The sequence below is a fragment of the Zootoca vivipara genome, chromosome 6 (assembly GCF_963506605.1).
Source record: "Zootoca vivipara chromosome 6, rZooViv1.1, whole genome shotgun sequence".
Lineage (NCBI taxonomy): Eukaryota > Metazoa > Chordata > Lepidosauria > Squamata > Lacertidae > Zootoca > Zootoca vivipara.
Genome location: NC_083281.1, coordinates 78,099,897 through 78,127,833, shown reverse-complemented (window position 1 = coordinate 78,127,833; position 27,937 = coordinate 78,099,897). Strand labels below are relative to the sequence as shown.

General features: G+C 43.8%; 1 protein-coding gene across 6 annotated transcripts in view; it reads left to right on the top strand.

Annotated features, from left to right (window-relative positions):
• The window catches only part of PRDM16 (PR/SET domain 16), a 428,828-nt gene that overhangs the window by 218,636 nt on the left and 182,255 nt on the right, over positions 1-27,937 (top strand). For all 6 annotated transcript variants that reach the window (XM_060276169.1, XM_060276171.1, XM_060276167.1 and 3 more), the window contains one exon: positions 25,964-26,014. In XM_060276169.1, coding sequence (XP_060132152.1) covers positions 25,964-26,014 — 51 coding nt within the window. The remainder of the gene's footprint in view (positions 1-25,963; positions 26,015-27,937) is intronic.

Here is a 27,937-nt window from a genome sequence, read left to right as displayed (position 1 = left end):
GTAAAATCCTTGATGCAGTTGTTGCATATCTAAACAGCTTTTGGTATTTTTTTGGGGGGGGGGGATTTCTTCGCCTATTATTCCTAGTAAAAATGCTTCTGGTTTTTTAACATACTTTTGTAACATTTTCTTTAACTCATTATATATCGTATCCCAGTAAGCCCCATGGAGAATCTTGTGATCTTGTTAGTTTTTGCCAATATCATATGTGCAGATCCGCAACAGTCCTCCCTAAAATGATCAGCGTTCTCCCATTCCTGCTTCTGCAGATTGTTCACAGCAAAGTGTGTGTGTATGTGAGGGGGGGGGAGGGAGAAAAATCAATAGAAATTTTAAGGAGCCCCCAGTGGCTTTTAGGAGCTGGAGATAAATGAAGAACTATAGCTAATAGGAACTGGAGATAGATGAAGAACTATAGCTAGTATTTTGGGAGGCTGATGCTGTGAACCTAGCACCTCCAAACTTCGGCCCTCCAGATGTTTTGGGCTACAATTCCCATCTTCCCCGACCACTGGTCCTGTTAGCTAGGGATCATGGGAGTTGTAGGCCAAAACATTTGGGGGGCCGCAGTTTGGGGATGCCTGATTTTAACAGTACCCTGTAAAAATGTGTGTCTCAGGAAATAAGCACATGCATCTGGAAAACAATAGCATGTTTAAAAAATTAATATAATATAATATAATCCTAAGCAAAAGTGCAAAGCCATTGACCTCCTCCTGCATTTCCCCCCGCCTTTTCCAAATTCGCCCCTTTGCAAAACATTTTTATTTCCAATTAGGAAAAGAAAAATTGCTAATTTGCTGCAGTTGGACAGGGCTGATGTCTCAATCTGCAAAGTGTCAGCGCTGTGAAAGGAAATGTTTCACACTGTGCCGGAGAGACAGAGCCGTTCTAAAGAGGGTCAGGGCACTGGGCCCAGAAACCACATTGACTGGCCACAGCGCTAAATTACTCACACAAGACAGACATTGTCTGCGGTGCCAGCGATGATGGTGGACTCACTTTCGCATTCTCCCTCTGTGCTTCCTCGGTGTGTGTCGGCGAGGGGGGAGGCGAGGAGGAGGAGGAGGAGGAAGGGACAGTCCGAGTGAAAGGGTGAGCAGGGGACAAAAAAAAGCTCCAGAACCCCTTTCATGCCATTCTTACTGTAGTTTGATTTTTAGAAAACAAAACAAAACAGCAAAACCTAAGCTGCCTGGTTAAAGGTTATCAGAGATGAGGTGTGAAATGACCAGAGGAGAGGCACATCTTAAAAGAACAAAACACCCAGCCCAATTTGCACAGTAGTCTTCGGGCTCGAAAAGTGTGCGTGTTTTAATTTGGCTCCGAGTTTTTGAATCTTAGCATTCTGGTCACATTTCGAACTCTTCACTGACAAGTCCATGGATTTTTATTTATTTATTTATTTTTAAAAAGAAGCCATTCCCCCCTCCCTTCCTGAAATCATGAGCATCATTTTAGAATTGGCCACATGGAGAAGCACAATAAGATTCCTTGATCTTGGACATACCCATAGAAAAAATGCATTAAATACTCCAGCTTTTTTCCCCATTTTGTTTGCATAACAGCGTCTACAGCTGGTGAGTGCTAACAGGGTTGTTCTCAACATGAGACTAGTGAGGAACAAGAGATGAGCATTAGTGGGGTTGGGGGAGACCCAAGGTTTTCAGAAAGCGGAGAAAATCGTTATTTTGAGCAGGGGGACGAAATCTAAAAGAGCAGGGGGGGGAAACCCAAACATCCCAGTGAGAACTATGCATGCCTAGTGGGCACAGAATGCCGAGTGTCTTTTGGCTGGGAGCATGGGCAGCTAACTTTTATTGAGCCAGACCATTGGTCTATCTTGCTTAGCACTGTCTACACTGACTGGCAGCAGCCCTCCCAGGTTGCAGACAGGAGCTTGCGTCCCCAACTGCTAGATCAGCCCCCCCAAAAAGCTTGAGAAAAGTGGTGATGCTTTTTCAGGACTAAATGCAGGGGAAGGGGGATGAGTGTGCATGGGTCAGAGGGCATACATGTGCAGTTGAAGCATCAGTTTCTTCACTTTGCCCAACAACTCGTTGATCCAGGTGCTACCTAATCGTTTTAACTGGATATGACATAACAGTAGTGATAGACAAATCTACTGGTTGTTTTTCTTTTTTTAAAAAAAATCTATCAGTTTCTCATTTTTCCATTCTTAAGTTCTGTTCTCCACATTTCCACATCAGCTGGGTTTCCTTCCCCCCCCCCCCCAAAAAAAGTCCTCATTAAAATTCATTATTTGCATTTATGAGCAATTTTCTCCTAATGTGCACATTTTGAATGCAGTTTCCGCCTAATTTGCCTTAATATTTGTAGGTGGTATTCTTCACAAATAATGTACAATCTTTTTGTGCACGCTCCACTCCAGTTTGTGGAATTTTGTACGCAAAACTTGGCCGGAGAGCTGCATTGCAAAATTCAGATAGTTGGCGTGTTGAAAAAGGATGGATGTGCTTTAGTTTGCATATTGCTTCGGAAAGTGAGAGTTACATAAACTAGCCTTTAAATGTGAACTGAATTGGATTGCTACCCCATCCCTAGCCTAGGAATTGAAACTCTGATATTCCACATGCAAGGCTCTACCGCTGAACTATATAGTCTCTCCATAAGGGCGGGATGTGGGGGGGGGGCCTTTCGGAGAAGTTTATTGTACTTAATGCCAGCTGTTGCCTATATCTCTCTTTAAAGAGAGATGGATTGCAAATGTTCAGCTATCTTTTTCTTTTCTTTTTTCTTTTTTTTCTTTTAAGCTGTGTCTAGATAGCAGTCCTGCCATATGAGAGGGTTGAAGTGTTTCATTCCATTGGAGAGAGAACAAGGATAGGTATCTGTTCTGTTTAATGCACAGGAAGCTATGAGCCATCTGAAAAGAACTCAACTGAGGGCTGAGGGTGTAAGGGAGATCTTAATGTGTTTGGACTGTGCAGAAGGAATTCAAGATTATCAGAAAAACAAGAGGTCCTGAGGGGACTATCAGTGGAAAGTAACCCAGAACTCTGCCATGCAAGAAGTTGGGGGGGGGGGTGGAGGGAAAGGTTTCTCAATAGATGTACAAAATTATTCCATATCCAGGTGGCAATCTCAAGTAATTGCTGTAGACAGCGAAGTGGCTTTGCTTTTTTCCTCCCTTATAAAAACACAATATAGTTTCCGTGGCACCATGGTTGTTTTACCAACAAGATTATTTGTTAGTTTGTTACTACATTGTTATACTTACACCCATTCCATCGCTGACGCCCAGTGAGCAATGGATAAATAAAATACAATTTTAAAGTATGTTGAATTATTTTAATCAACATATGCCTGCCCCACCTTCACAAAACAGTGCATCAAGTGAAGGTAAGCATTGTGATACTAAAGAAATAGAAAATATTCAAAACATCCAATACACAAGTGGAAAGTCTGGACTTTGAAGTCATCTCATTTTACTTGTTATTTTGTATTATATTTACTGTTTTTAATTAGGTTTTGTAATTTTGGATTATGCGGAATGCTTTATCTGAGTGGATGTAGCAAACGAAGAATTTTGTTGTTACCGCAAGGGGACAATGACAATAAAGATATCTTATCTTATAATATGCTTTTTTAAAAAGTAATTAAATGAATAAGCAAGCAGGCAGGCTCCTGGTCACCTTCTCGCCATTTGGGTGTACACAACTTCCAAAGTTTTTCTTTTCACGCCTTTTAAAAAACAAAGCATCATCCATCTAATGGAAATGCAAGATTGGAACAAATTATCTCAATTTGCAACTATTCACAAAAAACCCCTCCACAAAGATGGTTTCTGAGCATAAATAAAAATAATAAAGCATGCAGAAAAGCCAGCACAAAAAAATCCCCAGCATTAATGAAAAGCCTGAACTGGAAATAGACTTGGAGTCATCAGAGGATGAACCAAACACCACCAAAGGTTGAGGACTGGCAGGGTCCAACCTAGAACAAGCATGGAGGAGACTTGCTGAAGGATCCATGGAGATGTCAGAAGAGGTGGTGGAGCCACTACCCTATCTCCAAGAAGGCCAGAAATAAAAGGTCCAAAGGGTGACATAGCATGCCTCTACTGAGCCGCAGTCATTGCGTGGCTTGGGGAAAAGCAATCCCTTAAATTCGTTCACTACCAGTTGGGGTGGTCTAGGAGGCCAGAGTAGATTCCTCTTAAGCTGTGCTGTTGCTGGATGTGAAATAGGTCTCTCTGGCTGCTTGTTCTTGTTCCTCCTCCCTGCAATGCAGCACATTGCCTGACCATCCAGGCTGCTTCCTGACCTTGCCTTTGATTCATGTTTTGGACGTAGGTAGGTAGTTCCCTGTGACTGACTGACCTTGCTGCACCTGCAATGTTGCCCTCATTGGCAAGTGTTTTGCTAAGAATCTTACACCTCCTGAGACTGGGCCTTTGAGGGCACCCAGTCAGGAGTGCAGTGAGTAGAATAGGTAGGTGTAAGGAGGAACTTCACCTCTTCACACCCTGCGGCATCGAGTGGCTTCCATGTCTCTGCCGCAGTTCTTTAGCTTTGATTCCTGTCGCGTCATGTTCAGCAGATTTGTGATCAGCTGAATTGTTTTCACTGTTATGTGGCTCATAGTTGCATTGTATTGCTGACAAAGAGGCTGTTGGCTTCGTCCCCTTTGCAGTCAATTGTTCTGCAGTCCATAAACTCCTTTGTCTGAAATTAAGAAAACAACAGTGCAGTGTTGAGTCAGAGCTCACTGCAGCTCAGTGTTTATGTTATGGTGAACTAGTCGGGGAAAGCCTGAGATGTTTTGCTGCCTGAGGCCAAGGGCAAGATGGCATCCCCATCTTCAAAAATCGGAAGGGCTATCATATGGAAGCAAGCTTGCTTTCCACTGCTCCGGGGTGGAGGACCTGATCAAATGGATTCAAATTACAAGAAATGAGCTTTTGACTAAACATTAGGAAGAACTTTCTGCAGGCACAAGCTGTTCAGCAGTGGAAAGAACTAGCTTGGAAGGTGGTAGACTCTCCTTTATTGGAGGTTTTCAAACAGAGGTTGGATGGCATTCTTTTAGCCTGCATTGAAGGCAGTGGACTAAGTGACCCTTGTGATCCTTTCCATCTCTACAATGGTATGATTTTATGATTCAGTCTTGGCAGGTGCACAAAGCTCTTTTCAGGTGGCACTTCTTCTTCTTTGGCGATCACTCGTAGCTGAGTAAGATTGTCTTATATAAACACGATTTTAACAATGGGTCCGTAAGTGACTGTGGAGGCCAATTCTGGATCCACACGTCCTTCCTACCACGGGCCCCCACCCAACCCACATTAACCACTACCAGAGGTGACTATTTCACTTTGCCTAATGGTAGGGCTGGTCCTGTGCTTAGTCCTCACTGAGGCGGACAAACTATGCTTGGGCTGCACTATCACAGGCTTGCAGATTGGGGAACGTGAGGCTGAATGCTCCTCTAGCCAGACAAAGCAATCCCTTGACTGTAGAAAAAGCATCCACGAGAGGGATCCTAACCCACCCTGCTCTGTGATCAGATGACTTGCACCAATGAATGATACTCTTTCTTCCCCCCTGCACAAAGGAGCTGGGGATGAGGTTCCTTTAGCTCCCCCCTAAAATATTTGAGGGGACTGGGGGCCCCAAAGTTGATGGGCATTGCCATTCAAATGGGGTGTGTGTGCCACGTCTTGTGATTGATTATGCGGGGTGGGGCTTATCTGCCTCCCCCATATTTTATTCAAGTTGCGCCCCCCCTGTCCTTGCTCCAGAAGATACAAGGTCACAATATGCTTTGCATACCTTTCCTGGTGTAGCTTTCTATGTTCTGCACCCAGCCACTGAGACTTGCGGGTCACCCTATGAAATTGACAAATGCCAAGACAAAGCCTGAGAGGATTCTATTTGGATCTTTTTTAACAAGCTCACAAAACTGCATACATTAAGGAGGAAAAGATGCCTTAGACATTAAGACCTCTAAAAGCACTGTAGGCTGGGCGGTTACATTGCCAAATAGCAGCACACCTCTTTACTCTTAACAATATGCATGCACACAACACCAGAAACAGAGACAATTTTATTATTTCCTAAGATATGGGTCATACAATGCTGGAATCCCTTTTGTAAAATAACATAATAATAAAAAAGACCCTGAATTAATAGAAAAATCTAATCAAAGCCTCTTTATCTTTCCAAGGAGCTGGTGTGAATTCAAAGGGGCAGCTGTATATCACGGGCCTGTGTCTCTCAAATAGATAATCAATTTCCATGAAGACATCAATAATCATAGCCTGACGTTTATTACCCTCTGGATGGTTTATCTTTGGGGCTAAGAGGGACAGCAGGGGCAATGACAAATGCCAAGGCTGTCACGGAAGACAATTAAATGGCACAGGGGGTAAAGGATTTAATATTATAGAAATATATATGAAGCAATCCAGTCCATTCATAATTGAACAAGATAGTATAAAGTATATAGGGATATAAATATGACATTTGCCTGCTTGAATAAACGTTGGCGGTTTAGCCAGGGGGATAGGCGGAGGGGAGGCGGGCCTTTCAGACTTGGAGTGAACTTCAGCTATCATGGTTATGGAGAAAATGCTTGAACACGCATGAGTAGCGTCTGCCAGAGATTCAGGACTCGGCACACTCGAGCCGGCGCACAAGTGGAAATGGATTTAGGGCTGTGGAATTGAAAGCATATGCAGGCCGGAGCTGAAAGGAAAATGAGAGTGGGGGATTTTCATTCTCTTGGCCAGAACGAGCTTGTTTTAAAGTTTGATTTTATCAGTCGTATCTTATGCATAGTTTGTATAGTTTTATGTGTGCACGCTTGGAGGTTTCTGCTAGTTATGTAGTAATACGGACAGGTAGGATTGTATCCAACTGAGTTAATACTCTGAGCCGGATCCATTGGCGTGATCGAATTTGAGTTATCCATGCCCAGTCATAACAATGGGTCTACGCTGAGTAGGACTAGCATACAACCCAGTGGAATTTAGGGATCCAAGTTAGCCATGTCTGTCATTTCCAAGGAGTCTTCTCTGAGGAGCACTAATGCCATAAGCTTTGCTTTTGTTAAAAAAGCACACATTCCAGAGAATTTTTCTTTCCTTCCAATATTCCCAATTAATTGGCGAGTTTACAGTTAAGGATTTGGCAACAGAGTGCAGGAAGTGGAGAATCACTGTACATAGCTAGTTACTACTCCATATCATTGACTCTCGTTCATCCTTAAAAATTTTTAAAAGTATCCCCTGGACTCTAGATACAAAAATGTCCTTTAAAAATTGTGATTCCAAAGGCGTGTGTGTGTGTGTGCGCGCGCGCGCGTATGTGTGTTTTCATGAATTCTGGAATTATTTTCTGCAGTGCACATGGTAGCAGGATTTCATCCCAGCTCCGAAGCAAGTTTCGTAGAGAGAGAAGAGGGAAGGCAGTGGCAGTTCTGGTAGGAGGTGACTTGTTCTGCATCTCCTGGACTATGTGCAGGAGATTTAGTTATCCACAGCCTTTCCCATTCCCCCAATGATCCAATGCAGTTTTCAGCTCAAGCAGCATATCATATTATCCGTACTGTTGTTGGGTGGATGAGATCTGGATGAGCAAAAAGGTCGCAGGCAGGGGTGGGGGCGTGTCAGAAAATGAGCAGAGGGAGAGCTAAACAGAAACAAGGTCATGGGAGGCTTTTGAAGGTGAGGGCAAAAAGCTAATGCAGGTGCGGAGGACAGAATTGGCAGCTTCTGGGAACTACAGCCGAGGAGTGTTGCTGTTGCATTGACTTTGTGAAAGCATCACAGGTTGACACAGACTTGGTTGCTCTCTGTAGCTGTGAGCTGCTTTGGTGTGTGTGTGTGTGTGTGTGTGTGTGTGTGTGTGTGTGTGTGTGTAATTAACAAGTGGAACCCAAAATTATACATAAATAGACGGTCATTTATCGAAGGTTTAAATTTGGAATGGTGGTCTTGGGGAGTCTAAGCATGCCCACCTTGAAGTTGTTGTATTTCTAAAGCAGCAGGTGAAACCGGTAGCAGAGCTTTGGATAAGCCCAGCAGCCTTATTACGAGGGGGAGACTATTGCTGCTATGCCTCCAAAATTCAAAGCCAAAAGGCTTGGGCTCACATGCATAGCTCAGTTGGTTAGAGCGTGCTGCTAATAACACCAAGGTTGCAGGTTCGATCTCCGTAAGGGATAGCTGCATCGCAGGGGGTTGGAATAGGTGATTCTTAGGGTCCCTTCCAACTTTAAAAAGATTATATGAATCTATTACAAGCACTTTGTTCTGCCCTTTGCTTCCAGCTCTGTGTCCAAATTGCCATTACATTCTCTCTCTTTTTACTTTGGATGAGCTGGAAACTGGTTTCTTCATTATTTAAATCTGTGAGCTTAAAAAAAAAATGCAGGAACAAATTTGATGCATATTATCCCAAGGGCAGGCTCGCCCTGCTGAAGGCTGCATTCCCTTGGGATAATATGTTGGAAGCTGCATGCTGGTGGCGGGCATATATGAAGCCAACCATGGGCAGGGCCAGAGTAAATAAAGGTTAAGGCATCCCCTTCTCGCTCCCTCCTTCTCTTTTTGACACCCCCTTTCTCTCTTTCTTTCAATCCCTTCTCCCCTTTTCTCTCATTATGTCACCCCTGCTCTCTCTCTCTCTCTGACACCCCTTTTCCTTCTGACACCTCCTTCTCTCTCCCAAATGGCTCACTCGCAGAGAGCTCTTGATACTAGGCTGAAGGTTACACGCAGATCTCTGGCAACAGGTTGCCCATCTCCATGTTAGGATGTCAAACACAGAGATTGAATATTCAGGAGACATGCAGCAAATAGAATATTGGATTCGAAGCTGTGCATATGCTCTTAGAAAAGTTTCCCAACTTAGAGGGGAAGCTTTGAGGGATAAAGGCAAGGGCCATAGCTCTTTGGCTAGGGCACATAGCATTCGATGTTCTTGGGCTTCCAAAGGCATCTTAGTTGGTGCCAGTTGGAAACAAAAGTTCTGGATTATGAGGATGTTGGTCTCTTCTAGCAAGACACACATTAAATCCTTATTATTTTATGTTCATTGTGGAACATCTTCTACTTGGGCACTTGCCAGTGTTCAGATCCAACCAAACTATTGTTGTTTTCCTATTGAATGCAACTCTTTCCAGATGAAAGTTAACCTCCAGTACAATGGCTGGAAATCTTGATCAAGGGCTACAAGGTCTTCCCAGTTTGTTTGCACATTCATTCAGAGGTGCCCATCTTTCAGCGACTTGATTAAGGCTATTCACAATCCTGGAAAAGTTGCTAAATGTCTGTGGTTCTGCTGTGTTCCTTGAGTGCAGCTTTGCAGAAAATTCAACGCTGAGTATTTATTTCAGTGCCTTTCTGACTTTGCTTCCTTCTATTATGCCAAATGGAACATTGATGGTAAGAGATGCATCTCTCTTTCTGTCTGCGCAGCGTTGCCAAAAGGCACTTCTGTTTATGTCTTAAAACTATGACCAATATTTCATGGACACCACAAATGTTCATAATGCAGCCAGACGCTAGAGAGGAAATTTCTTTACGCTGTTGAAGAGGGTTTATTAAAGTACATTTTTTGGATTGAGGCATCCAAAATAAATAATCATTTATCTGAAGGCAGCCAAATTCTATGAATGGCCAAAAACTTTGGACGCACCACCAAGGAAACTCTTGCTAATATAGAGCTCAAAGCATAATAAAGTACTTGTAAATTTGGCAGTCTCCCAGCCCCACAGCCGAAATCTTTGCCGGCGGCAACAGCGGAAAGCAAATCCATATAAAGGAAAACCTTCTCCAAGTCTTTTCAGTAGTGCTGAACTTAAAATGGGGGGAAAAGATTTTATGGAAATATGTGCCAAAATCTAACCATCTAACCAATATGTGCCAAAATCTAACCATCTTCTTTTTGAGCTGCACATACACTCCAGTTTAATCTAGAAGCAATGGAGGCTAAGTACAGTGGTACCTCTACTTACGAATTTAATGCATTTAAATTTAATGTACCTCTACTTACGAATGCACATTCGTAAGTCGAAAACATTTGTAAGTCGAATCCCATAGGAATGCATTGGGAGAAAAAATTCGTAAGTCGAAGCAACCCTATCTAAAAATTCGTAAGCAGAAAAATCCTATCCAAACCGCATCCAAGATGGCGGATGGAGCTCCATTCGTAAGTAGAAACATTCATAAGTAGAGTTATTCGTAAGTAGAGGTACCACTGTACTTGGTTTTTTCTACCATAGTTATACGCCGTCTAGATGTATTACTTTTTTTGCTCTGAAAACGCTTCCTAGCATTAGAGAAAATTGTAGAGCTTAAAGGAACCCCAAGGGTCATCTGGTCCCACCCCCCTGCAATGCAGGCCTTGCAGCTCTTGAGAAACCGGTTTCATTGCAAAAAAAAACAAACCACACACTGTAAACAGATTCAGCGTCACCCGGCAGCGGGTCCATTTGAAAACAGATGTAAGCAGTCCCAGCAATGGGGGCTGTATCCACACCTGCCCATTGACATATCCCTTGTGGTTAGCAAGATCTGCAATCAATCTAGCTTGAAAGCAGTATGTTGAGGACAAGTACTAGGACTTCTGAATTGGGGCAGGGGAGCCACATTTTGGCACTACAAACAGGTTGGTGTGCATGCAGCCTTTTGGTCCCTTTTCAGAGGTACTTGCAAAATAACTTTAAAAACAGAGAGCTAGAATAATCCCTGGCTGACTAGGATCACTCATGTAGTGAGCTTCACTCATCACCCGGTGCCTTTATGCAGTCTTGCAGATTCCTAGGTGGTATTAATCACACCAACGTGATCACAGTATTGCACTGTATATTGAAGCTACATTCAGGGCTGCACCCCCAAAATGTGCCCTAGCTGTTGGGCACACCAAGACAAGGGAAGGCAAACCCACCAATGTGTAAAACTGACCTACGGCTGATTAAAATAACCACCACAAGAACATCAAACTTCAGGAACCTGCATCTCATAAGCAGAGGTGCTGATTGATGGTGGAGTTAACACAACGCATATTAGTAAATGTTCAGAATCTTCTATGCGGTTCCTAGCATAGGGCAAACGGCGTCTTGTTTTTATTTTGTGACTTTGGCTCGGTCTGGGTCAGCAGATCTTCATTATGCCTCACTTAGCTCAGCAGGGAAAGCGGGTTAAAAGAATGTGGCATCATGTGCTGAAGCTCACTCTCTGAACAGAGACATTCTTCAAGGAAAAGTGAAGGGGGGAAAGGGAGATTGAAACATGGGCGTGCTGATTACTACATTAATCGGTCTTCCCTTCCGGTCCTATGATCTTTCACCATCTTTGGGCTGTTGCATCAACACCCGGCCAGGGACACCTTGACCACAGTAGTCCATAACTGACAACCTCAAGGCTGAATTACTGCAATGTGCTCTATGTGCGGACTTGAGCTTGGTTAGCACGCTTCAGCTAGTATAGTGGGCCCTCTAGAAATGAATTTAATTTGTTCTGGGGGTCCGTGTGCACCCCAAAAAAATCGTACCCAGGGGCACCCTTCTGTGCGCACACACACACACACACACACACACACACACACTTCCGGTTTGCCGTGTTTGCAACCCGAGGATTACGTTACCCAAAGGCAACGTAACCCAAGGGTCCACTGTACAGAATACCATGGCTAGATTGGTGGTGTGGGCCATCAACATGTGACACCAGAGAGACTGCCTTTCTATCTGGTACTTGGCTAGATGAAAGATTTTTGCACCAGTGTGCAAAGCCCTGAATGACTTGGGCCTACCTTACCCTGGTATGGACCATCTTATTCAGTATGTCCGAACCCAATCTCTGAGATCTTCTAGGAAAGCACTAGTAGTGTTCCCCCAAAGTCTCGGGTTAACAAGGGCCATGCCTTCAGTTTATTGGGCCCAACTCGATCCAGTTCCCTTCTACTAGGAATCAGGCAGGCACAGTCCCTACTAAGTTTCAGAGACCAGGTAAAAATAATTTTATTTCAGGACCACTGCCGATCGCTTGCCACAACCACTGCCAATCGCACACCTCGTCGCAGCCGCCAATTGTCTGCCCACTCACCACCACCAACAGCCCACCTGCCCACTTGCCACAGCCGCCAATCGCCTGCCTAATTGCCGCAGCCACAGCCAATTGCCAGCAGGCCTTGCCGCAGCCACCAATCACCCGCCCAATTGCCGCTGCCAATCTCCTGCTCATTGCTACCATTAATCGCACGTCCCCCCTCTGCATTCACTACCCATGTATAAGACGACCCCAATTTTTTCCTATTTTTTTAATAGCAAAAAGCATCGTCTTATACACGGAAAAATACGGTAGTCCTCTTCAGATTAGATCCACTGAAATTCATGAATCTAAGGTAGTTATGTCCATTAATTCCAATCTTACTCTGAGTAAGATAAGCATTGGATGCATTGTCATTTGTTGTGCTTCAGCCTTAAACAGTGGGTTTTCATGGGGAAAGTTCTGGGACAAAAAGGAGAGAGTTTGGACGCAGAGCTTTAAAGCATTGATCTGTGCATGGAACGTGTGGGGCAAAAGGTAAGGGTGGAAAAGCTCTTATTTTGAACTGCAATGCCTTAACAAAACAGAGAGTTCTGGAGACGGGTATTCCACAATAAGCACATATTGAATGTAATATTTTAATGGCCCCAGAACACATTAATTCCCACCCATGGAAGGCATTGTCATCCCTTACAGAACTGGTCTCCCGGAATTCCTGTCTCAAGAAAAAGCGACGAAATTACCACCCACTCTCCGTCGTCTGGCGGATGAAATAAAATATTGGGTCTTTCCAAACATAATATTATCATTCCAAGCATAATATTATCAAATTGTGCCCGAGATTGTTTCAACAGCTCTTAAAAGTGAACTCACCTGGTACCCCCATCTGTTCAGATAAAACAACATTGTGCACTTTCTTAAAAATAGGAAAGCGATTATATGCTTATGACGAAAGTTAATCCACGGAATTGCTGTGTTAACCTTTCTCTGGAGTGAATATCAATGGCCCACTATTAGTTCAGAAGAAAGGAAGAAACGGGGCTCTGTTTAATTCCCTCTATTGTTTCTTTCCCCTGTTCAAAACGATTACTGCCAGCAGTCATTTTCTCCCGAGTTAACATGTGTTTATATATATATCCTGTTTTTGAGCAGCTGAAGTCTTTACGATGTTGTAGCAAAACAATACCACAATTTGCCTCTAGAAAAAAAAAATGGCACTGAACATTAGTTTATGCAAGAATGCTGCATATATTTTCACGTACCTCTTTCCATGGGATTAAGGCTGCAACAAGGTTGCAACCCTAAGCATACAGCAGCCTAGTTCTCTGCCAATTCATCCAGAAAAGAAGTATTCCCTCCTCCTCTCATAATACTAAAACCTGAAAGTCGTCCAGTGAAGCTGAATGTGGGAAGATTAAAAACAGATACCACGATGCATATATCAGTGTATTCAAATCTGAATTGTCAAATTGTGTTATTGTTATTGTTGTTGTTGTTGTTGTTGTTGTTGTTGTTGTTGTTGTTGTTGTTGTATGTGTCGTTTGCCGTTGTTGTTTGCATTGAAAAAACGATTAAATAAATTAAAAAGGAAAGGAAAGGAAACCCTCCCCACCCCTTGCATGGGATTTTAGCCTTAGTCAGAAGCAAACCCCATTCCACTCAATGGGGTTTGCTTCTCTTTGGCCATTTTTCCCCCCACCACTGTGTTTGAAACTGTAAGAGACACTCTCCGTAAATATACCAGGTACAGATCTTCATTTTCACCTTGCTGGGATGTCTCAACATGACAGATGCTGAGTACCTGTCACCCTGTTCCAATTCAGCGTGGGGTTTGCGGGTGTTTTTTCCCCCTACTTCACCTTTCAGGATGCAACTTTATTTTCTTCCATAGCACTAATGGGGGTCATTTTTCTCAGTCTAACAGGCAGACTGACTAAGACCCTGTCATGTTTAAGTGACATTTGGCTCAGTGGCTGGTGGGTCTCAAACTGACATATCCCATCCTTTCTGTCAGGGTACCAGGAAGGGTTATGTTCCCAGACAGTGTAGGAAAAATAACCAGCTTCCCCCTGGACTCTAGCAGTGTTTAAAAAGGCGGCTGTTTCATGTGTCTTTTCACCACATAGGTGGCTGTCTTAAGTGGCAAGATTGGGGGGCGGGGAAGACCTTTTCCATAACATTAGCACAAAGCAAAGTGACATAGCAATCCTGCACACAGTTTACTTATGAGTTACTGAACGCAGCAGGGCTAATGTCTCAGTAAAATTGCATAGGATTGGGCTGTAAAGTGCTAGCATTACTACACTCCCTAAGGAGAGAGAGGTTTTTAGCCACTGAAGAAACCTAGAAAATGGCCTTTGGCTAGGAAGGCTTCCCCTGTAAATTTGTTACTAGCTTTATCAAAAACCGGCTTTGTGGGGTGCTGGGTCCCCCACCCTTCACTTTGAGTTGAATTAAAGGCAAGACCCAGTATCAAAGCATTCCCACCCCCCCCTTTCAGAAAATTCACTAGCCATCCCGGCTCCTCACAAAATTCTGACATCTTTTGTAAGACTCATGGAGGGCCTTTCAGGGCTACCAGTGTCCTAAAGAAACAAACAAGCTAAGTGGGTCAGTTGAATTGTAATTCCAGCCACACAATATAAATTGGACCCACACTGCCAGGGAAGCATTTTCAAGGTCCCTTTGGAACTCCCCAGTTTTGAGAGTGAAGTGTACATGGCCCATTTGAAGAAACAACTGCCAAACCCCGTCAGATGGGCGGGGTATAAAGAATAATAATGATGATAATAACAATAATAATAATACTAATACAACTTCAGGGCAGTGAAGCCCCTCTTCCCCATTCAGCACTCCTTGTGATTGAAGAATGAAAGCTGAACGCTACCTTTTAGCAAGATATATCTAACCTGGATCCGCCAATTATTGCTGACTCCCTCGCTACCTGTGCATTACCATTACAGAAGATATATGGGCAGCCCTTATTTACTTATGATTATTACAGATCATCTTAACAAACAGCTTATCAATAACCAAAGCACCGGACAAATTCATTCCCTTTTATCACTTTGTCAATATCGAGGTCAGTTCTTATAAGGAAAAAGGATTGCATGAAATGAAGAGATGGATCATATGCATACAGCCAAAACCTACCCATGATTTATTGTGCATACTTGGTTTTATTGACGTGAGGCTTTGAGCCCCCCCCCCAATATTAAAGAGGAACCCCCTCTAAAGAACAAAAAATAATGTTAGTTTCTCCTGGAAATAGTACAGCACAACTGTGTTATATTTGTTTCGATTTGGGGTGGGGTGGGGGTGCACGTGAGTTTAAAAATATGGGAATGTCGTGAATAAGTCTAGAGAGATCTGGGCATTCCAAAATGTGATGCTTCATGAATCAAGGCAAAGCTGACCTGCTGCTGTCACTGAGCCTGATTTGAGTCCAATTGGGTGATGGCAATCCGACATTTCTCCGATGAAAATAAGGATGTCTTATTCTATTATTATTATTATTATTATTATTATTATTATTATTATTATTATTATTACCGCCATATTGACCTGAATATAAGCTGCACTCCCCCCCCCAATTCCGACCATGAAAAGTTAAAGTGCAGCTTAAATTTGCGACCTTACAAAATATGGCTTTTACAATATCGCTGTAGGATTTTCTTCTACATTTGCCATTTATGGTTGTGAGTGCCTGTGGGATTTTTAAGAGAGCAGCTTATATTCGGCTATTGTCTCTCCCCCCCCCCTTGAATTTTAAAGGTGTGGCTTATTTGTGGGTGTGGCTTATATTTGGGCCAATACGGTGTTGTTGTTGTTGTTTGTTGTTGTTGTTGCAGTTGTACCTTGGTTTTCAAACAGCTTAGTTCTCAAACGTTCAGGCTCCCGAAGGCCGCAAACCCAGAAGTGAGTGTTCCATTTTGTGAACTATTTTTGGAAGCCGAATGTCTGACGGGATGTCCGCGGCTTCCAATTGGCTGCAGGAGCATCCTGCAGCCAATTAGAAGCCTTGCTTTGGTTTTTGAATGTTTTGGAAGTCAAACGGACTTCCGGAACGGATTCCAAGGTATTATTATTCTATTTATACCACATCCATTTGACTGGGTTGCCTCAGCCACTTTAGCATTTATAAAAACATAATAAAACATCAAACATTTAAAAACTTCCCTATACAGGGCTGCTTTCAGATGGCTTGGGGGGTCACATAACTCCATACCCTCCAACCGAATATGTGATGGAAATAGAGACGTCCTAAGGAAAAGCGGAACTTTCGTGGGTCAAAACAGAAACTGAGGCAGCTTCTGAAAATCCGGGACTGTCCCTGGAAAATAGGGACACTTGGAGGGTCTGACATAATAATGAAATGTCCCAGAAGAGGGAGATTGCTACATGAAAGGGGAAAAGAAATACACCTCATAATTAGATTTCTATTCCTTCTACACACAGAAACACATGTAATGAGCTTACAGTATTTATTTCCCCCTTTTCTCCTTGAGGGGGAAAACCTTGCCAAAGCTTGAAGTACATTTCATCAGCTCACAAACACTGGACTTTTAAAGCCTGATAAGGACGCCATATAAAAACCAAATAGGCCCTGAAGACTGTGGGATTAGACTTAACATCCTCCTATCACCATCCTCCAATTACTTGGCAAAGGGAAAGGTGCCATTCTGCAATCTCTACCTTGTCTTCTGTTTGTCTTGGCCAAAAGTCTTAAGTCCTCTGCATACTGAACTTCTTACAAATGATCCCCATTAGACGGCGTGTTTAACTTCCTGATATTTGTCGTGGGATATGATCACACCAAAACCGGCGGGGGGGAGGAGGTTATTACTTCTTGGTGTGTGTGTGTGTGTTTAAACGAGGAGTTTTGAAATACGTTTCAGTTTCATCTTGGTTTCATCTCTCAACAAAGTCGATAATCGCTTTTAATATGTGCCTTTCAGAGAGAGAGCAAATCTAAAGCTTCAATAGTAAAGGTGAACCTGGTTGTGAAGCTACACAAAACTTTTGAACTTTCAACTTTTTCCCTTTGAGTTGCATTTTGCTGGTGTTGCCCATTCCTTATGGAACAACCTTGCAAATGCAGTTGTCTAATGGGATGTGCATGTTATTTGCATGTCTTTGACCCTTTCCCCATTAAATACCGTCTGTGTTTAAGAGAACATCTTACCTAATTGCCCTGTGCTGCTCTGAAACAAATTTTTATTATTTGTATTTTACTTTCATTTGTGATATTGTTAGGATACCAGAGATTTCTATAAAGTATGAAATGGCCTACAACTCTCATGATTAGGGTTGCCAGACTCAATAGAGGACAGGACTTCTGTGCCTTTAATTGCCCTGTTCTCTTTTGAGTCTGGAAACCTTAAAGAGAAACCAGCAGACCCTTTGTTTAATTTCCAAGCAAAGGGTCTGCTGGTTTCTCTTTAAGGTTTCCAGACTCAAAAGAGAGCAGGGCAATTAAAGGCACAGAAGTCCTGTCCTCTATTGAGTCTGGCAACCCTACTCATGATCCCTAGCTAAGAGGACCAGTGGTCAGGGATGATGGGAATTGTAGTCCAAAACATCTGGAGGGCCGAAGTTTGGGGATGCCTGATCTAGGGACTCACCCTATGCTCTTGATTGTAATTGTTTTAACTGATTTTAATATATATTTATTTATAAGTTGTTGTAACGTGCCCTGGAATCTCACATTGAAGGTTGGGTAGGAAATCTAATAAACAGATGAAGGATGATGATTATTGATTTAATATTGTTCATTGATCAAGGCTGGTTCTGTGGAGCCAGGTGCTATGGAGTCAGGCGTCTCTACTTGCCCTGGCATTAGTTCATTTTAACCATGTTATCATCATTATATATGAACTTTCCCACACCTGGGAGTTATCACAGCTGGGCTCTTGGGTGTGGCCTCTCTCCACAGTATCTGCTTGGTGCCATAGCCCAGAGTGACAAAACAATTAATCATGGCTGTGTTTGAGGACCGTCTGGAGGGATTAGGGTGAAGAGTGCAACTCTGCATACTGGGGAGACCACAGACACTCAGCTTGGAGCTAAATGCTAGTGCAGAAAAGCATCTGATCTGAGGTTAAATATTAAGCCAGCTCCCCACCACCACCCTCTCTGTTTCATATTCAAATAACATCAAACACATCATGATCAAACGCCTCATCTTCAGCCCATCAAAGGCCCTTGCCGGGTCTTTGAGAGCTGGCATAGTGCAAAGTACTGAGACCATGCACACATGCCACGAAGCTTGCTGAGTGATCTTGTGGCAGTTGCCTGATAGCTGTGTATCGGGGGTGTTGTGGGGATATACAATCTGTGGTGGGGTTTTTTTTGTGGGGGGTGTATATCACCCTTGGCTCCTTGGAGTTTAAAACCGTTTAACCATTCCAGGATAACTTGAGCAGATTTGGCAAGCCCTTATGGTCACCCCAAGACCATAAGCCTAGAACCGGCATAGGCAAACTTGGCACTCCAGATGTTTTGGGACTACAATTCCCATCATCCCTAGTCCTGTTAGCTAGGGATGATGGGAGTTGTAGTCCCAAAACATCTGGAGGGCTGTGTTTGCCTGTGCCTGGCCTAGAAGGATAAACACTGTCCATTGTGCAGTGGTCTGAGGACCTAATCGTCCTTGCGGCATTTGAACATGCTTCTTATGCATGTCAATTTCACGTGGATTCCTGTGCTTAAATTAAAAATGGGTGTGCTGGTGGTTATTGCATCGTAATGTGAGCTTATGGTTGGGTTCTACCCCTTCCTTCCTTCCTTCCTTTTCCTCCTTTCTTTCTTAAAGAGTGGGGGGTAGGGGTGGTATGTATCTATCTATGCATTCCAAGGACCAATACAAGATTTTTCATTTAGAGAGGAATAAGTCCCTTGACTTATCGACTCATCCTTTGCCAACCTGGTGCAATACAGATGTATTAGACTACTACTCTCATCAACTCCAGCCACGGAGAGATCATCCATATATTTCTGGACCAGTGGGGATCAAGACCCCATTGACCATGATGGCTGGGGTCTTGGCATATGAGGCAGAAAATTTCACAAGTGCCTCGCCTTGGAAGTAATATACAACAATAATAAATCAACCTCTTTTTTTGTTACCCATTCATGATATCCAAAATCTCTTGCTTGAGGGGACTGCCTCATGATCGTATTGTGTTTTTAATATTTGATTGGGAGCCGCCCAGAGTGGCTGGGGAAACCCAGCCAGATGGCCTGGGTATAAGTAATAAATTATTATTATATATTATTATGCCTACTGGTAGGACCAGAGCTGCATCAGCTCTGACTCCTAGCTTTGTCCCTCATCTTTGACTGCCAGGCTCAGGAAGAAGAAGAAGAAGAAGAAGAAGAAGAAGAAGAAGAAGAAGAAGAAGAAGAAGAAGAAGAAGAAGAAGAAGAAGAATTTATACCCCGCCCATCTGGCTGGGTTTCCCCAGCCACTCTGGGCGGCTTCCAACAGAAAAATAAAATACAGTAATCTATTAAACATTAAAAGCCTCCCTAAACAGGGCTGCCTTCAGATGTCTTCTAAAAGTCTTGTACTGTAGTTGTTTTTCTCTTTGACATCAGATGGGAGGGCGTTCCACAGGGCGGGCGCCACTACCGAGAAGGCCCTCTGCCTAGTTCCCTGAAACGTGGCTTCTCGCAATGAGGGAACCGCCAGAAGGCCCTAAGTGCTGGACCTCAGTGTCCAGACAGAACGATGGGGGTGGAGACGCTCCTTCAGGTATACTGGATTGAGGCCATTTAGGGCTGGTCAGCACCAACACTTTGAATTGTGCTTGGGAACGAACTGGGAGCCAATGGAGATCTTTCAAGACCGGTGTTATGTGGTCTCGGCGGCCGCTCCCAGTCACCAGTCTAGCTGCCGCATTCTGGATTAGTTGTAGTTTCCGGGTCACCTTCAAAGGTAGCCCCGCATAGAGTGCATTGCAGTAGTCCAAGCAAGAGATAACTAGAGCATGCACCACTCTGGCGAGACAGTCTGCAGGCAGGTAGGGTCTCAGAATCCTATAGCTCAGTCCTGACAGGAGCTAAGGAGCAGAGCTCACAGCTTAGGGGGATCTTAACCATCCTGGTGCCCCTCTAGATGCTGCTGGACTCCATTTAACATCAGCCCCAGCCACCATGGCCAATGGCCAAGGATGATAGGTGTTCTGGTCCAACAATATATGGAGTGGGGGCACAGCTTCCCCATATTTGATCTTTCTGTGCTGGCTGTGGTTGGTGAGAGTTATAGTTCAATACATCTGTGCAGCATGAGACAACAGTATGCAGAGCAAAGGATTTCCCGTCCATGACACCTCCTGACACCTCCTGAGTTCGGGCATGAATTGAGCTTTGTGCAAAGCCATCTATCTCAGGGATGTTGTTGGACTCCATCTCCCATCAACCCCAACTCCATTAATTTCAATGGATCTACTCTGAGTAAAAGTTAGTTGACTACAACACACAGCTACCCCATCCTTGACTTCTCTGTGGTTGTTTCAATGTATCTCCTAACTGGGTGTGAGAGAGGGGGGGAGTTATGGGTGAATTTGTCAATTTTTGTCCAGTTTCTATCCATTTGGCCTTTCCCCAAGTGTTATCTTCAGTTCACTACATTTCCACATCAGTATGTGATTATTATTATTTTAATCTTCGTGAAAATGTATCAGCATTTCAACGCACATTTCCCTATTCCCTTTGTCGAATGTACACATTTTTGCAATGTGCTTTTCCATAAAACAATACATGTTTGTATGCTATTATCATAAATATATACATGTTTATGAACACTTTACCCAAGTATATGCCTTTTTGCATGTATTGCTTGGCTTCTGAAATGCATTGCAAAATTCAGAGATGCGTGAATTTCAAGGGAAGGTTGTGCATAAATTTACTTTCTTTTTTCAGAAAACGCAAATAAGATAGGTTTGCCCTTGGGTGTGAACTGAATCAAATTTCTCCTACTCCTAATATGCTTCAACGTGACCTGGTGGCTCACCCCACAGGGCAACTGCACACAGAACCAAGGATTCCTGGTTCTAGCCCTGGTAATTCCCAACAATTCCAGGCATGCACAGAGGGTTGTGACTCCTTAGAGTTGGCACTCAGCACATCTCTAGAGACAGCTAAACTCTACTCAGAATATGCCCATTGAAATCAACAGACCTGGGTTTGTCATGTTTGTTGACTTCAGTAGGTCTACTCTGAGTAGGTCTAGCACTTGGTGTAACCCATTACCTGCCTCAGGCTTAAATCTATTGATTCTAGCCTCAACCTAAGATATTGGAAAAAGGAAAGAAAAACTCCAGGTGCCATATGCAATCTTGAGCATAGCAAAACAGCAGTTTGGCCAAATAGATTCAGTAACTATACATCCAATATATCCATCCATTTTGCATGCCTGTGTGCTTTAATTTCACACACACACACACACACACACACACACACACACACACGAAATAACCATTTATCCAAGCACATGGGATGAATGGATAATATTACTATTTACATAAGCTCATTGTGATCCGTCCGGGGAATGTAATCAAATTAGGGCTAAGCGCAGATGGCGCATGCCAGCTTGTAAACTGTTTTTGAAAAAGATTCACATGGCGTCTCCTGACATGTTTGGTTGTAGAAAGTGGGGAGGAGTTGCACAAACCCCAATGCGCCAGCAACGAAACCTCTCTCAACTCCAGGAAGGAAAATCTAGGGACAGGATTCCTTCCCCGCCACTGCCAGCCCTAAAGCAGCTGCTAATGCAAAGCTGTCCTTCAGCAGTGGCTGCTGAAATGTTGTTATGATTGTATGATGGAGTGTGTGTGTGTGTGTGTGTGTGTGTGTGTGTGTGTGTGTGTTCAAACTCCTTTGGAAAAAATGATTTCTCTTTCTATTCATCCAGGAACAAGGAGTGGATTTTTGCTGGAATTGTCGGTGCTGGGATAGAGGGTAGCATTCAGCTCAGTCCTGCTCAGAGGAAACTCACTTAAATTAATGAACCTAAGTTAGCCATGTCCACTAACACTAATGGGTTCATTCTGTGCAGGATGGTGCTGAATACCACTCAGAATTTTTCAAATTTGATATTTCACATCTTGGAGACTTTCTCTTCAGTTCTTCCTTGGCAGTTCCACTGTGGTCCTGGTCTCTCTATAAGGAAATGTTGCAGAGTTTGGAGCTTCTAAGTTTAGAGAAAAGGGGAGTAATAGGTGACATGATTGACATGAAATAATCTCTCTCTCTCTCTCTCTCTCTCTCTCTCTCTCTCTCTCTCTCTCTCTCTCTCTCTCTCTCTGAAATTCAGTCCGGTGGTTCACATTTTAATGCAAAACTACCTAATTGGTACTACCTGAAATGATTTGCAAGCTGAAACACAGCCATCCTTCAAAATGTCATGGGGCATTTATCTAACCAAGTAACTGGATGTATCAGGGTGGAAGTGTGTATGAAAATGCATTTGATTGCAAAAATAACGCACCAAAAATGCATTGTATTGGGGAAATTTGCTTGCACACTTGTGCATATTAGGAAGTAAAATGCTAATGAATTTCCAGGAGGAGTTTTTCGTAATGCAAATGTGTGCAGAAAAGTGGAGAAATGAATTAAGATTGGGGAAGCGGGTGAGAAACTGATATTGACAGTTTCGTACATTCCTGGTTCTCAGACAATATGGTTGCTTGCCCCTTCAGCCTGGTGGGAACTCCAAAGAGAGACTCAATCAGGATCAAATTCGGCCTTGTTATCTTAGTGTATATGGTGCTAGGTAGCTAAATCCTCTTTTAGACTGTAATGGAGAAATTTCACACCCTCCCTAAATTTGTGTATATCCTGATTGGGCCGACAAGCTGAGCATGGGCTGCTGGCCTGGCCCAGAAGGACTGTCCTTTCCCTTTAAAACCCCAGCTCGGTTCTGCTCCATCGAACCAGCCCCATCTGCTTGCACTGGGGCATGCAAAACTATTTAGCATGCAGCATGGAGTGCTGATTTCCCCCCGACAAACTTTGCTTTGTTCCTCCAGCGCTCACCTTTCGCTCCTGTTTGCTTTTCGCAGCTTTCCAAAACCACAATTTTTGGTGTCTATTAAAAGAAATGTAAAACATCGGAGGGGTTAGAAAACCCTTCACATTTAAAATCTGACACTTTGTTGTCACAGCTGAGCTCGGGGAAAGCCCTGCCAACATATTTGAACTTAGGAAATTGGGCGGCCTTACCCAGGCCGGGTCATGCAAACACACTGAGGGAGCCAGACCCACTCAGCTGGCACATTTATTGGGCAGAACGTGTCGGACTTCTGTAGCTCAGAGTTCCACCCTGGAAAACGGGGGTGGGAGAGAAGGAGAAGAAATAGCTGGCGTAGTCTGTGAGTTCCAAATTAGCTACTACGACTCCAGAAAGACATCTTGGAACCATTGCAGGAGCTTCCCAGAAAACAGCTGTGCAAATGTGTCCAAAAGGAAAGAGAATATTGAGGGTTATTAGGGAAGGAACAGAAAGAAAGAAAAATACAGCGAATATATTTAGGTCTGAAATCCTGACGATGATAATGAGTTATTACTGTTAATATTATGAAACCAGGGGAATGTCTACACATGGGCCCTGTGTAGGGCAATGATCTATAGGATAGGAGGGGCAAAGGGATCAGTGTTGGTGGAGGCTGGACCACCCATGATTAGGTGTAGGGAGTAGATTTGCTCCACCATAACTTTTCCATTGATTGAAGACCTTTATCGGTCCCATGGAAATAAATGGCAGACATTTATGTGCAAGAGAGTAAATAAATAGATATCTGAAGGACCCTGTAAAAGCATGAAAGGGTTGTAGCCTTTGCTAGTCCAATTCAGAGTACTGTAGACCCATTCAAGTTAATAGACATGGCTAACTTGGGTTCATTAATTTACATGGGTTTGTTCTGAGGAGAACTTAGTTGGATGCAACCTGACTTCTGCTGGATCAGGCCAGTGGGCCATCTAAACCAGGCATCCTCAAACTGCAGCCCTCCAGATGTTTTGGCCTACAACTCCCATGATCCCTAGCTAACAGGACCAGTGGTCGGGGAAGATGGGAACTGTAGTCCAAAACATCTGGAGGGCTGAAGTTTGGGGATGCCTGACTAAAACTAAGATACTTTTTTGGGTTTCCCGCAAACATCTTCTTGGCCACCGTGAGAACAGGATACTCAACTAATTGCACCTGATGCAGAAGGACTTTTATGTTCTTCTGGGGTTCTCAAATTGCCCAAGCAGAGGCTGATGGGAAGTTTGTGTAAGTATGGTCTGAGGACAGCAGCACTCTCCCTACCTGTGATTCCCTGAAACTGGTATTAAGAGGCATGATTCCTCCAACAGTGAAGGTAGAACACAGCCATCATAGTTGGCAGCCATTGATAGCCTCAACGAATTTATCTAATTCGTGATGTGACCCAGGCAACCCAGGAAAAGTTACATGGCAAACAGCATGGTGTAAGTCAAACTCTACTTCAAAGACTTGTTTCTTCTCTGCCTCCTCACTCCTAAACAGAGTTTGGAAGAGGGGTAAATTACACTAGCATAATTTATCCTGCCATAAGTTTGAATTGCACTGTTAGCTAGCCATTGTTTTTTGTTTTTGTTTTTTGGGGGTTTTTTTTTTTTGCAGTTCCTGGATATCATGGGCTGGATTTAACTACCTAGTTCCATTAGCAGAAGCCAGTGGAAGGACTTCCGCCAGCACAAAGAGTCTTTCCTTCTTCTCCCCACACCCTGTATGTTCCCATGCCTCTCCTAAATCTGCTCTGGAGGGTTGGGATAACCCCTAGATCAGGCATAGGCAACCTCGGCCCGCCAGATGTTTTAGGACTACAATTCCCATCATCCCTGACCACTAGTCCTGTTAGCTGTGGATCATGGGAGTTGTAGTCCCAAAACATCTTGCAGGCCGAAGTTGCCTATGCCTGCCCTAGATCAAGGCAGGTGCCAGAGGAGGAAAGGGGAGATGGTTCAGTCAGGCAAGCAGAAATGCTTGCTCTAACAGAGCAATTCACAGCATTGAGTTCTAAGCTATGACTCTGTTCTCAGCTCAAAAAAAAGTAACATACCTTTTAAAATGTACATTTTGAGAGGCAATATGTCTAGAAATGCATGTTTTAGAAAAAAGCAAATACACTTAGAAATACATGGTTTGAGGGGAAATAATAGTTTAAATGTGGATTCAACGTTTTAGTGTGATTTATTTATTTTTAGTGTGAATTGCAGATTGATGTAGAAATTGAATAGAATGGACTGCAGTGGGAGGGCAACATATGCCAAATGAGAATTAGATTGATTCCCACATCCCTGGAATTCTCTATTCAGTTTGAATGCCTGGTTTTACCCTCCTTGCGTTCCATCTAGGGACTGGGGAGGAATCTAATTCGGTTTGCATTTAAAAGTGAACCAACCTAATTCACAGTTTCCGTAGCGGTATGCGAACTGAAACACAGCCATCCTTTGAACTTGGCACTTCTCTGAATTTTGTAATGAGGTTCTCCAGTCAAGCAACATGTGCAGAAATGTACATATATGTTGTGGTAAAGCGTGCAAATGAATGAAGATAATATACAAAACAGTGTTGTATATTAGGAGAAATGGCCAAAAAACCATTTACACCAAGCAAAATTTCACACAAAGAAAGTGCATATAAAGAGAAATTCACCAATGAATTTCCATGAGGACTTTCCACAAAATGAAATTGCAAACACATTGATGTGGAAATATGGAAAACAGAACTTAAGTTAGGAAAAATGAGATACCCAAACTGGCAGATTCACCCATTCCTAGTGCCATCACTGTATGCAAATCACTGTATGCTTGTTTCCCAGTCTAAAATCATAGTTTTACTCGTATTATTTCAATATGATTTGCATTGTCTCACTGCTCCGCAGATCTGCCAAGTGACCTTTGTTTTTGTTTTGCTTTCAGCAAATGCTTACGGATCCCGAGACAGCTTTGCAAGCTGGCTGCATTAAAAAGGTAGGAGAGAAAAAAATGCATTTTGATCTTGTCCAAGCTGTGCAACTTCTGTATTTGGTTATGACGGGACCTAGGCTGTTTCCCTGTTCCAGGGGCGAGGAAGTGGGTGTGATATATGTCTCTTGAATATCCACCTAAATTTGTTGAGTGTGTTGTTTGCCTATTGGAACAGGAATGCCCTTTTTATTGTGCGGGGAGGGGGGTCCGTTTGTGTGTTGTTTGTGGGCTCAGCATGTAGACGGAAAGACAGATTTGCAGGTAGGATGTAGGCTTCAGTTCTGGGTCAAGCTGGACAAAAGTTCAGAGATCGTCTGTGGCACTGAAAATAAAATTGTTTGTTATAAATAGGTTTCGAGTCCACTCTGTGGTGGCGAATGCGTTGCCTAAAATTTTGTCTCTCATAACTCTTAGAAACCATGTGGTCAGCCATACATGCTGGAAGGGGGCTGCATGGGGCAATATCCATGACCTGGTATCAGTGAAAACCTTCTCCTCCCAAGGCCCAAACAACTGAAAAGCAGCTGCGCAGCCCCTTCCAAAGGCTATTTTGCTGGTGCCACTGTCAATGCAGTAAGCCAGGAGGATGGAAATCTGGGTGCAGAGCTCCAGCCCAGAACACCTCTCTTGACAAATGTCCCTGTGGCAGTGAGTCTGCATTTTCAATGTGGTTGCTTTTCAAATGGAGAGAGTTGGGGCCAGGGCACTTCCTGGTGGTCTAGATTGTGAAGCCATGGGCACGGCTTGGCAGATTCTGCTGTGTCATGTGTGGAGCTTTGCAGATGTTGATGATTCATGGACAGAACCTGGAATATGCTACTGAGCCAGTGGTGGGAATATTGTGGCTTTGGGTGATCTGCGGATGGGGACTGGCAGATTCCGATGAGTCAGGCCTCACGCCTGGCAGGTTTTGGTAACAGAGAATCCTGACGCTTGCTGTCTTTCTAGCCCCGAGTACTGTTTGTTTTTTAATTGGACCTGAGTTTTAGAGGTCACACCACAGCCACATTCACACCATGCATTTACAGCACTACAATACTTGCGTGCCGAGGTACCAAGACATCCCCCCAATAACTCACACCTCACACAATATTTTAAGTTTAAGGTTTTTTGGCATTAATTTGGCCACAACTTTATTTAAATACAACTGAATGTGAGTGGTTGCTTAGGCATTGGTTCTTGCCGCCTGTCCCCCGCCTGGGACAGATCTGACTCCCACTAGCCTAGTAGGGGAGCCAGTAGGTAAGCACCCTTACCAGGAGAGATTGGGGCAGGGGCCACGCCCTTGACCTCACCCTCAGATGCTCCCCGAGGCTCATGCGTGACCCTGGACCCTGGCGAGGATACGCGGACTACATGTATAGCCCCAGGATTCCTTTAAAGGAATACCCCTAAAGACAGCAGCAACCATGAGGGGCAGGCCCAACCAAATCCCTACCCCTCCACCATCCAATTTGAACCAATGCCTAACCGCCAACCTTACAAGTTGTGACTTATTGCAGCGTAGTAGGCAAGAAACCACCTGGCACCAGCCAATCAGCCAAGTGGCAAAATTCCTACCAGGCCCCTGATCCAAAACAGGCGACCCCATGAGAGGCGCAGCAAGGTCAATGCAATAACACCTAAAATTAGAGTAGGGCGGGCGGGAGATTCGTTGCGAGCAGCGAAAGTGGAACTGAAAGCTGCTCTCTAAGCATATATAGGGTAAGGCTGTCAATCAATCACTTGCTACAAGCAAATTTTCCCAGCAACAGCACACCCACCAATCAATCAATCACACATGTGGCCATCCAAACTGACCCGCCTCTCCCACCCTGGGATGTCTTGTTAACCCTTCCCCAACCCATGCTCTCCTTTTTGGGAGAACCTGCTTTAACAGACTACAACTCCCAGGACTCTTTGGGGGAAGCCATGACTTTTTAAAGC